General features: G+C 42.9%; 1 protein-coding gene across 2 annotated transcripts in view; it reads left to right on the top strand.

Annotated features, from left to right (window-relative positions):
* Nucleotides 1-1,686: 1,686 nt before the first annotated feature.
* Nucleotides 1,687-13,114, top strand: part of TMEM26 (transmembrane protein 26) — a 46,651-nt gene continuing 35,223 nt past the window's right edge. For both annotated transcript variants that reach the window (XM_067710862.1, XM_067710863.1), the window contains exon 1: nt 1,687-2,134. In XM_067710862.1, coding sequence (XP_067566963.1) covers nt 1,944-2,134 — 191 coding nt within the window. In that variant the 5' untranslated portion in view covers nt 1,687-1,943. The remainder of the gene's footprint in view (nt 2,135-13,114) is intronic.

Genomic DNA, 13,114 nt, shown 5'->3' on the forward strand with positions numbered 1-13,114 from the left:
ATGAATTAACTCCTTTTATACTCACAATGGCCCTACGAGTTGAGAGGCTTAGTACCCCGTTTATAGATGAGGAAACTGAGGTACAAAGGTTACACACAACTAAGTGGCTGAGCCAGGAGTCCAGGACAGCCAGTTGAGCCAGTGCTGGGGCTCCAACGTCCACACCATGCTGCTTCCCGCTGTACAGAATCACTGCTGTACAGTCACTGGTCACTGTGCCATCAGCCTGCACTGAAGGGCACTATAATAAACAGCCCCAGGATATCACTGCTAGGTTTCCTGTAAGATGTGGAAGAATGCAGATGCACAGGAAAAAAGAAATCTCCTTAATCACAGCACCAGAAATAACTGAGTTTCTTTTAAGTAACTGGATTTTTTTTCACCTAATGAAGACAGTAATTGTATAATTCAGAGATTTCAACCTAATTTAAGACAGGGATGGGATGATTTTAGACTGAATAAACCTAAGCAAGAAAGACAATTCTCTTTGAGTTTTACTTTCAATTTTACTAATGTGGTCAAGAGAGCATTCCTGCTTGGTAGTAAGAGGACTAGCTTTTTTTTTTGGCCGCATCACGAGGCATGGGGGATATCAGTTCCCTCATCAGGGATGGAACAGAGCCCCCTGCAGTGGAAGCCCAGAGGCTTAACCACTGGACCACCAGGAAAGTCCCAGGACTAGCATTTCTTTATTTTCCCAGAAAGAGGGAGGTTGAGGCACAGAGGCTTGGAAGGTAATAATTAATATCTAGCAAGATCTCAATAACTTAGTTTCATTTTATTCTATTGATTTTTGGTAATTACCTTCCATTTATAGCCTACTACACTGATTTTCCATTTACAAGTGATACAAAGATTTCTTTAAAAATTATTTCAGTAAAAATTTGAGTTCGTTTAAGGAAAAATGTTAAGTTAATAGTGGTACAGGTGGTAGGAGACCAAACAAGGAAACAAAAATCATGAAGGTGCTTTGGGAAACGCTGACTTCAGTTGCCTCTTTGCCTTGGGTGCTGGCAAGTCGGAGTTTACTTCATGAGTCATTGATGTCAAGGGTACAGTTCCCTACTCCATGAATTTCTCCGTCTGACCTAAACCTAGCTTTATCTTGTCTCCCCCTCACTGTCTCCTCTGCCCTCTTGTCTTGCCACCCTACTTCCTTTCAGAAAAAATAGTGTGTGTGGGGGGGGGCGAGACATAATAAAGACTATCTCTTTGCTTTAATAACACCTGGTCCAAACAGTGGAAGTGACCCGGGCTACCCGTCTGCTAAGGGAGGGGCAGAGAGCTCTGGGAAAGCCCAGGGTGCCTCGTTTCCTCTAGTCCGGGAAAGTTTTAATTCTTCAAACTGGGCTGGAACCTTATTTCTAAACCTGCCTGCGCAGCAGATTCTCCGGCTCTCCTGCGTCCCATCTCAGAGTCACCGTGAGAGCCTGTTCCTGCAAGAAGTGTGAGTGAATTAAAGTACTTCAGTGGAAAAGTAAGGGAACACCCCAGCCCCCGACGTCCCCCTCCCCCTTTCTGGCTATGCAGCCCCACGACCTTCAGTCCGCCTCCCTCTTTCCAATTCCTCGGAGCGGCGAGGTTCTCGAGGACCCCACGGAGGCCGGGCGGCGGGGGTCGAGGGCAGGGACGGAGAGAGCCCTCCCCACTCCCCGGGATTGGGAGGGGGATGGGCAAGCGCGGGAGAATAACGCCTGGGAGCCCGAGCAGCGCAGCCCCAGACTCCCCGGAAAGCCCGAAAAGCTGGGTGCAGAATCGCCTCTCTTTCAAGAGTTCTCAGGAAGTTTGGGGGAGGGGCGCTCCGCTCGCTCCAGTTCGCGGGAGGGTGAGGGAGGACGACAGCAGCGGCAGGTCTCGGAGCTGTGTCGCGTCCCGCCCTCGGGCGGGCTCGGGTGCTCCGGGCGGCGGGGTCTGCGGGGCGCGGGCAGAGCGCGCCGGGCGGCATGGAGGGACTGGTCCTGCTCAACGCCCTGGCCACCCGGCTGCTCTTCGTGCTGCACTCGCTGGTTGGAGTCTGGCGAGTGACCGAGGTGAAGAAGGAGCCGTGGTACTGGCTGCTGGCGCTGCTCAACCTCTTGCTTTTTCTGGAGACGGCGCTGACCCTCAAATTCAAGCGCGGCAGAGGCTACAAGTGGTGAGCGCACCCTGGGTGACGGAGGGCACGCCGAGTCCCCGGGCGCTGTCCCCTGCGGCACTCTCAGGCGGCCCAAGAGCCCGTCTCCCCGACGATTCTTTACTGGGATGCGGAGGACCCCCATTGTCCTCGCTGGGAGCATCGAAGGAGCGCGGGATGCTTGGGCGTCGCTTGGACACAACGGAGTGCCCCAGGATCCCAGGGCAACCCGGGAGAGGGGAAGGCTCCAGTTGCAGCCACGCGCCACCCAACCCCAGGTTTAGCAACTTGAAAGATGGGAAAAAAGAAGGGAAGCGCTTGCATGCTCTGCAGAAAGTGCTCCAAAGTGGGAGAGTAGTGGGGCGACGGGGGTGTCATGTGCTCTGCGTTCTGAATTTGGGGTGTGGTTGTGCACGGCTTAGCCTGAGTGCATGCAGTTATGGGAATGCCCTTCGCCGGGCATCAGCGACTTGTGTAAGGGCTTGTGCACATCGGGCAGCGCTGGGGGCAGCACTTCCCGGGGTGACAAGCCACTCGCAGCACGTCTGTGGTTTCAGCCGCTTCCCCGCAAACCAGCCCCAGCATGGCACTAGCTTCAGGTGTCTTCCGGGCTTGGTTGCTTCCGAGAGCCTCGGTTAATGGTCAGCCCATCTTGTCAGATGTGTCATTTCTTGCTTGTTTCAAACAGCCTGCTTAGTTTCACTTAGATTTGTTCTATATCACCTTAGGAAGTTACCTTAGATATAAATGTGTGATTTTGACATTGGTTTCACTTAACCCACTTAGATTCATCTTAATTTGCTCTAACTTGTACTAAGATGGTACTTTTGAGATGAATGTGCATTTCTGAGCTTGTTTGCTCATATAAAGTTTATATAGCATTTACAACGTTAAAAAAAAAAAAAAAAGATGGGTTACGACGCTGGTGAAGGTACTAGCAGGCAGTGGTTCAGCCTTCACCTCAACGTGCCAGACTGCAGACTCTTTAGTGATGTTTTATTTCCTCCCCAAAGACTTGGATGGCAATCAAAGAACTGAGAAAAAGATTCCCTGCCATTTACAAAGCGCCTCTACCTCTACGGCTCCACTCCCAGGAAATTTTCAGCCCCAACTTATCTGAGTTAGGCCTCTTTCTGTATTATTTTTTAAAACAATGAGTCTGTGTTTTCATGTATGCCATATTTAAGAAGAATACCAACTGCTATGAGATAGAGGAAAATACGGTTAGCCAATTCAAGAATTGTATACATGATGGCATATTAAGAAAAAATAAAAGAAAAAACCCCTCTGGACAGTTTTACATATTAAACTACAAAAGGCTGTGTATTTCACTACAATCCAAGGGAGAGAATGCGTTGTCTCTTAAAATCATGTGAGTCTTGCTTAAATTTTCCACTGTCGAAAAATTTCTAGAATTATCAATGAAGGAATTATTCAAGTAGAATCAATTTAATACAACAAGGATTGGAGGAATGTCACTGCCCCTCCCCCCATTAACAGCTTATCAAGCAAGAGAGATCTGAGGAACTTTCCAGTATGCCTTTCGGAAATCTCAAAGAAAAATAGTATTAGTTCCCCAAATAAGCCTTAGGGTTAAAGAAACAGAAGGGAGAAAAGTGTTCACCCAGCAAGCGGATCACATGAGATTGATTTAGCTTTTACTGAGTAGCTTTAACATGCTAGGGTAAAAAATATCTTCAGTAACATGAGGATGAAATCTGAGGCTTAAATATGTTCCCATGGAAAGTAGTCCTGCCACCAGCCATCATCAGAGCTTCTGGGAGACATGTCAACCTCAGAAGAAGGAACAGCTCAACTGGCCCTGAAATATCCTCCTTCTTCTCCAAGAGTGAGGGCTTAGCTCACATTAAGTCAAAATTCCATGCCAGTTGTGTAGAAATCCTGTAGGCAATGGAACCTTCATGTCCGTATCACCATTGACCACTGATTGACTCAGATTGACATGTAACTTAAAACTGAGAGAGGACAAAAGGATGGGCCAAAAACTGGTGATGGTCAATATGGCAAATTAAACAGGAAACTGGGGACATGTCTGTATATAGAGCATGGATTCAAAATCAGACAGATAATGGAGTAAAAATCGGGGCTTTCCTACTTACTTCCTGTGAGGCACTGAATAAGTTACTTAACCTTTTTGAGTCTCAGTTTCCTCATCTATAGATACTTATCTCATAGGTTGTTATGAATTAAATGAAATAATATATGTTGACGGTCAATGAATACAAAAGAAATGGTCTTTTCTAGATCCTACAGTTTTTCTTATTTTTCTTCTTATTAAAAAATATTCTGTGTCCAGTGGACATATTTTCTGTCTGTAAAAGTCAAAAAACTTTACCTGAGAGACTGGCCAGTAAACCACTGGTTCAGAGCCAAAAAGCAGAAAATAATTCTCATCTTTATTTCAGAACAGGCCCATGATGTATATTGTATATTATAGCACTAACTGAAAAAAATTTTTGCTGGCTCAATATCAAGATTATATTTGAGAGTTAGCAAAAAAAAAATAAAAAATCCTTGATAGACTTGGCTATTATAAAATTTCAGGAACAAACGAGTCTTTGTAAAATGATCTAAACAGAAATGTGATAAGTAATTCTTTGTTCTACTGATGTTACCAAATAAAACCGAGTCTACAAATATAGTCATTTTCGTGATGGACAAAGGTCACATGCTGTTCTTTCATAACTTTGAGAAAAAAATCAGAAAGTGGAATGCTAAAAAAACATAGAAAATTATCCCAGATATAACATGGTGACACTTAAAAAGGGTTTGATTTGGGACATACTTCATTTCTGGATTGAAGTTTTCTGAGTAAGGAAAAGCGTAATTTTTTGTTGTTTTTGAACATTAAAAAAAGTTGTCATTAGAAAATCAAGGCTGATGGAATAAAAAAAAAGATAAAGTAAAAATGATGGCAGTAGGAAAATGTTCCTCTAAGTAGGAAAATGTTACTACAGAGATCTTTATGTAGATCTACATAATATAAAGATATATGTATCTTTTTCTTTTGGCTGAGTTGGGTCTTCGTTGCTGCGCATGGGCTTTCTCGAGTTGAGGCGAGTGGGGGCTACCCTTCGTTGCAGTGCGCGGCTTTCTCATTGCGGTGGCTTCTCTTGTTGCAGAGCACGGGCTCTTGCATGGGCTTCAGTAGTTGCAGCATGCAGGCCCTAGAGTGCATGGGCTTCAGTAGTTGTGGAGCATGGGCTCTAGAGCACAGGCTCAGTAGTTGTGACACACGGGTTTAGCTGCTCCACGGCATGCGGGATCTTCTTGGACCAGGGATCAAACCAGTGTCCCCTGCATTGGCAGGCGGATTCTTAACCACTGTCCCACCAAGGAAGTCCCTATATCTGTATCTTTCGATCCATTGGTCTTACATTTTTGACTCTACCCATTAGAACCAAAAGTACCCATATGCAAAGACACACATACAAAAATACTAATTTTCATCTTGTTAGTGGAAAATAAAGCTAAAATCAACCTGATTATTCACCAACAGATTGGTTGAAAAATTGTAATATACCCATGCTATAGAATATTTTGCTGGTATTAAAAATAATGAGCTAGGGCTTCCCTGGTGGCGCAGTGGTTGGGAGTCCGCTTGCTGACGCGGGGGACGCAGGTTCGTGCCCCGGTCCGGGGGGATCCCACGTGCCGCGGAGCGGCTGGGCCCGTGGGCCATGGCCGCTGGGCCTGTGAGTCCAGGGCCTGTGCTCCGCAGCGGGAGAGGCCGCAGCAGTGAGAGGCCCACGTAACGCTAAAAAAATTTTAAAAAATAATAATAATGAGCTAGATTTTATCTATTGACTTTGAGGGATGTCCATGATATGTTGTCAGAAGAATAAAGTTACAGACTTATGTATATTATGCCCTCAATTTTTAAACAAACTTGTCAAGGAACTACCCTTTGTATCAATTGAATACATTGTCTATTTACTAGTCAAGAAGAAGGAGGAGGGGGAGAGGAGGAGGTGGGGAGGCAGGAGAAGAGAATGAGAAGAAGAAGAAAGAGGAGAAGAGAAAGAAGAAGAGCTGGAGGAAGAGGGACAACCCTCTCACACTGAAAATCAATCAATCAAGGCCTGAACGGTGGACTAAACTCTGTTTACACATGAAGTGAAAATTTCTCTTCTGGAATATCGGATCCATGAAACTCCTTTAGACTGCTCTAGGCTAGTTTGAACATTGTCCTTTTTATTAAAATTTGCACCTGGCCCCAAATAAATCTATAGAAATCATGGTGCAATACACAGAGCTAGAGAGGAAAATGTGAAAAAAATTTCTTGAAACGCAGCAAACATATTACACTTGTCCAAAGAATGTTACTTTAGCTATTCTTTGGATAGGAAAAATGGAACTGGAGCTGCTGAGCTCAGCTGTCCAGGGACAGGCAACATTACATCAACACTAAGAACTTGCCAGTTGGAGGAGCTTAATTTGTTGGAATCCTATAGAATAAAGAGGGTAAGCCAACGACACGTTCCTTGTCAAGTCCAACAAATGTGTGCTGGTGGAATTCGGCCCTTTTCCCCTAGTATTTATTAATTTCATCTGCTCTTCACGTACTTTTCATTAAGATGAAAATTAGTATCACTGCTTTATTTTTTCTTGATTTTGTTTTCTATTGTCTGGGCAACAATCCAAAGGGTCTGTGAATTACCATTTAGGTACAGTCAAACAGAAGATAAGATTTCCAGTTGCTTTCTAGCTAATACTGATAAAATATTCCTCAGGAAATAGAAAAACGATCAAGATTGTGACAAATTTGAAGCCTGTTCACTTAAAAGCAGGTGGTATCTGAGAATAAGTAGAAATCTAAGTTGAATTGATTGATAAAACTGTAGAATTGTAAGTACTGAGCTTTCTTCATCAAAATTTCAAGAATACAAGGTAAATATCATTGAGTTAATAAAACAGCTCACTTATATGGTCACCTTTCTGCATTGTCTCTTTCCCTTCTCTCTTTTTTTTTTAAATAAATTTATTTATTTATTTTTGGCTGGGTTGCTACCCGCAGGCTTTCTCTAGTTGCGGCGAGCGGGGGCTACTCTTTGTTGCGGTGTGCGGGCTTCTCATTGCGGTGGCTTCCCTTGTTGCGGAGCACGGGCTCTAGGCGCGCAGGCTTCGGTAGTTGTGGCTCGCGGGCTTAATTGCTCCGCGGCATGTGGGATCTTCCCAGAACAGGGCTTGAACCTGTGTCCCCTGCATTGGCAGGCGGATTCTTAACCACTTCGCCACCAGGGAAGTCCCCTCCCTTCTCTTTTATTAGGTTGAATCAGACAACTACTTGTTGACCTGCCTACTAAGTAAACATGACACATGCTAGACACTGTGAAGAAACAGAAAACAGACATATTTGAGATTTTAAAATAAAATGTAGCATTTCAATGAAGCGTTCACATGTGTGGGAATAAGAATAATTGTGAATAGTTAGCATTTTGTGATGTTCGGGCTCTTTCAAGTGTTTTACAGAACTTCCCACTTGATCCTGACAACAGCTGTAGTTATTTTGTTTCTGTTTTCTCCCATTTTTAGGTGAGGAAGCTGAGGCACAGAGTTGTTAAACCATTTAAAGATCATTGAGCTGGTGATGGGGAAAGCAGGGATGTTAAGACTCTAACAATTTAGAGGAGAAAAGGATGTGGGGAGGAGTGATGGGGCAGGGTGAGGACATGGCCAGGGGATGGTGAATAGGGAGGGAGAGGGGGCTTTACAGCATTTGAGCCGCCGCAGGAAAAGCAGATATGAGAGAGAAGAGTGCCAAGGCTGGGTAAGTAAAGGACATCCTGAGGGAGGTGAGTGTGGGGAAACGATAACAGATTTCTCTGGAGGAAACACAGAGCCTTATCATTCTTCATTCAGCAAAAATACCTGGAACATCTCAAGTGTGTTAGATGTTTTTTTTTTAGTGCCAAGAATACGGAGGTGAATAAAGCAGGTAAAATCCTGCCCCGAAAGAACTCGTATCTTAGTCAAGGGACTCAGAAAATAAAATAAATAATAAACAAATGTGCTGACGGGGAACTGGATAAAGGCAGTCAAAAGGTACAAACTTCCAGTTATAAGATAAATGAGTACGAGGGATGTAATGTACAACATGATTAATATAATTAACACTGCTGTATGTTACATATGGACGTTACTGAGAGTAAATCCTAAGACTTCTCATCACAAGGAAAAACTATTTCTTCCCATTTCTTTTATTTGTATCCATATGAGATGGATGTTCACTAAACTTACTGTGACAATCATTTCATGATGTACGTAAGTCAAATCATTAATGCTGTACGACCTGAAACTCACACAGTGCTGTATGTCAATTGCGCCTCAGTGAAACTGGAAGAAAAAAACCAGGTGTGCTGATAAGTAACAATAAGCGGGTAAACAAATGAGGGATCAGAACTATGAAGGCCTAAGTGGGATGGGTTATAGAGGGATGGAGGCCCGGGGGAAGGTTCCACTGGGTGGAAAGAGAGATGTCTAGCTGGGGAGGCGACGTGTGAGCTGAGTCCGTTAGAGAGAGAAGGAGCCAGGCAAGGGAAGAGCCAGGGAGACGATGAAAGAAGTGAGAGGAAGAAGAGCTATGCGTGCCTTGGGACACTTCCGACATCCTCCCGGAAGACAGAGAAATACTGACTTTCTCTTCTAGTCTTCATTGTCTCTTCTCCCCATGTCCCCTGCCTCCAAGTGAGAAATTCCTTCTAAATTTTATATTTGATCATATCTCATTTAAAAAAATTGAAGTATAGTTGATTTATAATGTTTTAGGCATACAGCAAAGTGATCCAGTTATAGACACATACATACATACACACATGTGTATATATATAGTCTTCTTCAGATTCTTTTCCATTATAGGTTGTTACAAGATACTGAATAGAGTCCCCTGTGCTATACAGTAGGTCCTTGTTGTTTACCTATTTTATACACAGTAGTGTGTATCTGTTACCATATCTCATTTGAAACATCATGTGTTTGAAAATGTCTGGCTGGCCCCCAACTAAAAACAGGAAAGATAAATTAAACATCAAAAGAGATTCCATCCTAAATTGATTGCAAATTCAAACCAATTGTGTAAAAAACTCAGTGAAATCTGATTTGATTCATCAATTGTATTTAGACGGTTCAGCAGCGGAAATGAAAAACCTAGACTTGACAGGTATCGTGTGAGGTCTGACCCTGAACGAGTTTGGAGCAGTGTAGAAGAGCTCTGTAGGATTATAATGCTGTAGTATTTGATAATATGTATCTTCCTCTACCAAAACTGCTTACAAAAACGCCACAGAGGACGCTGGGAAATAAAAGCACTCTTCTCCTGATCTTGTTGGGTATCAGAGAGGACGAAATGAAGGCATTTAGAAGGAGACCCTATGATTTCCATATGGCCAGGGTGGGCACCGGAAATTCTCCCAGGAGATAAACTGTTTCTCTTCTTGTTCACATTTGCTGTCCAGATTTCCTGATATCTCTCCTTAACTTTTTAGTTATTCCAATAATACTTTCCACTGTGCATTGGACTTATCAGCACTGCCTGCAGTGTACATCCAGAGCTCTATAATGTTCATTATCTTCACATGTGTTTGTGTGTATGCGTTTTCTATCCTGAACCTTGAGCTCAAGGCAAAAGGGTGACTTACATTTGCATCCTTTTTGTAGGCATACACTGAATGTTACCAGCAAATGACTTTGTTTTTAGTGATCCGAGTCATGGTTTAGGAGGAAGAGTCTTAACCTATCTTGAGTTAGTACTATGCTTTGCTCCCAAGAAGAAGTCATATTTTCTTCCTTTATTTCACAATGAACTTGGGATCAAATCAATAATCATGGCTGCATTTAGAATGGGACCCCCAGGAAATTGAAACACTGAATGATGCCCGTGTTTTTCTCCACCAGCATGTTCAAGTGAGACATTTAAAACTGAAAATTAAGGCTATAATATTTTGTAACTTCGTGTACTTGACTGGGAGAAAAACAAAGTACAAATTAGTGTGGGCAGCTCCCATGAGTCAGTGTATATGTGTATATCCCTACTTCTAAATTTCAAGCATTTCTCCGTCTCATAGCAGTGACATTATTATGCATACAGCATCAGGACGAATCTGAATAGCTTCACTTTTACAACAATGGAAAATTCACCTTTACATGGAGGTTTATTTTCCCCATGTGCATTTCCCTCCCTACTCCGGAAGTTCCTCTAAAGTACCAATATCAGGCGTGTTAGACCTGGAGTGCATAAATCATTTTGTTAAAGAAAACCCGTGGTTTTTAAAAAATAAAATAGTATTTTTTAATATGCAGGTATGAAAAAATGAACTTTCTTTGAAAGTCACGTTCAGGATTGTTAACAATCTACAATTTTAATATAAAATGCCAAGGTGGGGCTGATTTTGTTTATTTTTTCTGAATATAAACTTACCACCCACAGTTGTTCAGGGAGAGGGGTTATATTTTATCTTTGGGTTGTCTGACCTCCAAGAAGTAGCTGGTGTATGACTGACTTAATGTTGTATGCTTATTAGAATAAAAATTAGTAATTCTTAGAAAAAAAAGAAGCCCTCTCTATGACGGATGCCTCTGACAGCCTCGGTTGGGTCCTACAAGAGTCCTTTGCTTTCTTATTTCCCTGATTGAGCCCCACACACCTATTTTATTAATAGGAATAGCCTCTTAATATATTGGCTGTGCCATTTTCTGACAGTCTGTTAATAGTGGAGATGAGGAGGAGGATGAAAGTGATGGTGATGATGCAGGTGGTAACAGTTATTGATTACTGAGTACTGACGATGCTCCTAGCCTGCTTTACATCCATTATCTCATGTGATCCTCACGACCACCCAATGAATTCGTTTTCATCTTTATTACTATTTTATGATGAGGACGCTGCCGCATAGCAAGGCTAGGTCACTTATCTAAGGTCACGACTAGTAATAATAAATCACAAAAACAATGCCTAGCATATGGTGAGCCCTCACTTTTATTGAGCCAGGCTTTTGCACTGAATGGATTACCTCCTTCGCTCCTCACAATAGCCCTCGTGCTACTATTCTAGCTCCTACTTGCAAATGAGGAAGCCAAACTCAGAGAAGTAGTCCCACGCTCGGATTAAACTCCATCAGCCTGTTTGTTGCGCTCTGCATTCGGTAACCAAACTGGGTTTTGCCTGTGGACAGTACAACTACGTATATTTTGGGGGTCAAGGATTCCCTACAGTAGAGAAAGGGTCCAAGTAGTTGCTCTGTCTCCAAATTGGGTAGGTAAATCTCAGGTGGCTTGCTAATGAGTACTAGGGTGGTTTTGCTTAGAATGTACAAAATTTCAGACCCCACATGGCCACGGCTCAGAGCCGCTTGCACAGGCAGACATCCCTGTAAAATCAAAGCAGATGCAAAAGAAGACAGAAGAGGGGAAGAATTCTAGAGCGCCTTCATTTTTGGTCCTGAAGTGAAGAACCAATCTCTTCCACAGAACAGAAATAAATACCATTGTCTTTTATAGAGTGAAATAAATTGAAGTGTTATATAAATAACATCCATAATGCATTTAATCCTCTGAGAGACCATTAAAATTCCTGTAGTCATTAGTGCTTAAGTTCGCTTGTTCATTAAACAATCATTTATTATAGTAGGTGCTATGATGGTGTTCTTGAAGGAATATAAAACATGCGCAGTTATATGAGGACAAGACAAAACAATACTCTGAGAACCAAATAATTTTCCACAAATTAAGTCCAAGAGTGCAGAAAGGCTTCAGAATAAAGATACGGTCTGTATGGTAGACTTGTTGGACATGGAAACTTTCTCAGGTATGTGCTTTATGTCCTAGCCTTTGAAGTGGCTGGTGGTTTTACAAGAGTGGAGAGAAGAGAGAAGGGCTTTTCAGGTTGAGGGAATATCATGATGGTAATACACAGGGTTTCAGCTGGAACCAGTTCATTTACGAAGATGTCACGATTTCCTTTGCCTCAGAAATTCTATGAGAAAAACAGTCATGTCGATCCTAAAAATCGATGCATATTTTGTCCCTAGAGCTCGTTTAGTCATCCTGAAGCATTCTGTTGAGGTTTGAACGTGAGCAACTTCAATTTTAATGGAGTTTGTTCTTGCTTTAGATATCATCTTGGAAATTCTTAAGTGAAGTGAAGTATGCGATACTAATTTTGCTAGTGGTTGATAATATACTTTGAGAATGTTACCTTATTGAAAAAAACCATCAGTGACAAGGAACAAAGAAAGTTATAATTAAAGGCCTAGTGTTCAGCTTCAGAAGTATTCTCCTTTTTACAAAACCTAGATGTGGGCATTCTTCAAGGGCTCTGGAAATCTAAAGAGCGACCCACTGGAACAGGCATTCCTAACCCATCTGAAGTGCCTCCCTGTCTCTTCCATTCTCGTTATTAGTCTGCTCCCCCATAAGATCCTGGACAAAACAAACCCATCATCTGATCTTGGTACCTATTGAAACCTACACACTCCATATTCAATTTTCCATTGGTGGGGAGTTCTCACCAGCCTACGGCCATTTGGTGGCGGCCTCCCCTCCCCCTGCTCCTCCCTTATGGGCGGGCACCAGCAAAGGGCTCTAGGAGGGAGGTGATGACAGATTAGTGATTTCCCAGGCATTTGGGGGTCGTGTGTTCTAGAGGAGCACAGGGTGCATTTTGAGGGGTGGCAGAGAGGTAGGTGCTATCTGGAGGCTGTCGTATTGGACACCCTTACCCCCTGTGCTAACAGAAAGCCCTCCTGAGCAGCCCAGATGGAAACCGTGGCTGTTAAGGCCCACTTCAAGAAACCAGTCTACAAGTAAGGAGGCCAGACAGTCCTTAAGTTGTTAGACACGGTTTAGGGGCTCATGAAAGGATATCTTGACCTAGTTTCTTGATTTCCATGAAAAGAAGCCTATTAATATAAAGTGCTCCAGAAATCTTGAAGACCCTCGAGGCTGTTTAACACGAGATTTTGAAACCTGGGTCTAGTATATCCT

This window comes from Pseudorca crassidens, chromosome 16, assembly GCF_039906515.1.
Source record: "Pseudorca crassidens isolate mPseCra1 chromosome 16, mPseCra1.hap1, whole genome shotgun sequence".
NCBI lineage: Eukaryota > Metazoa > Chordata > Mammalia > Artiodactyla > Delphinidae > Pseudorca > Pseudorca crassidens.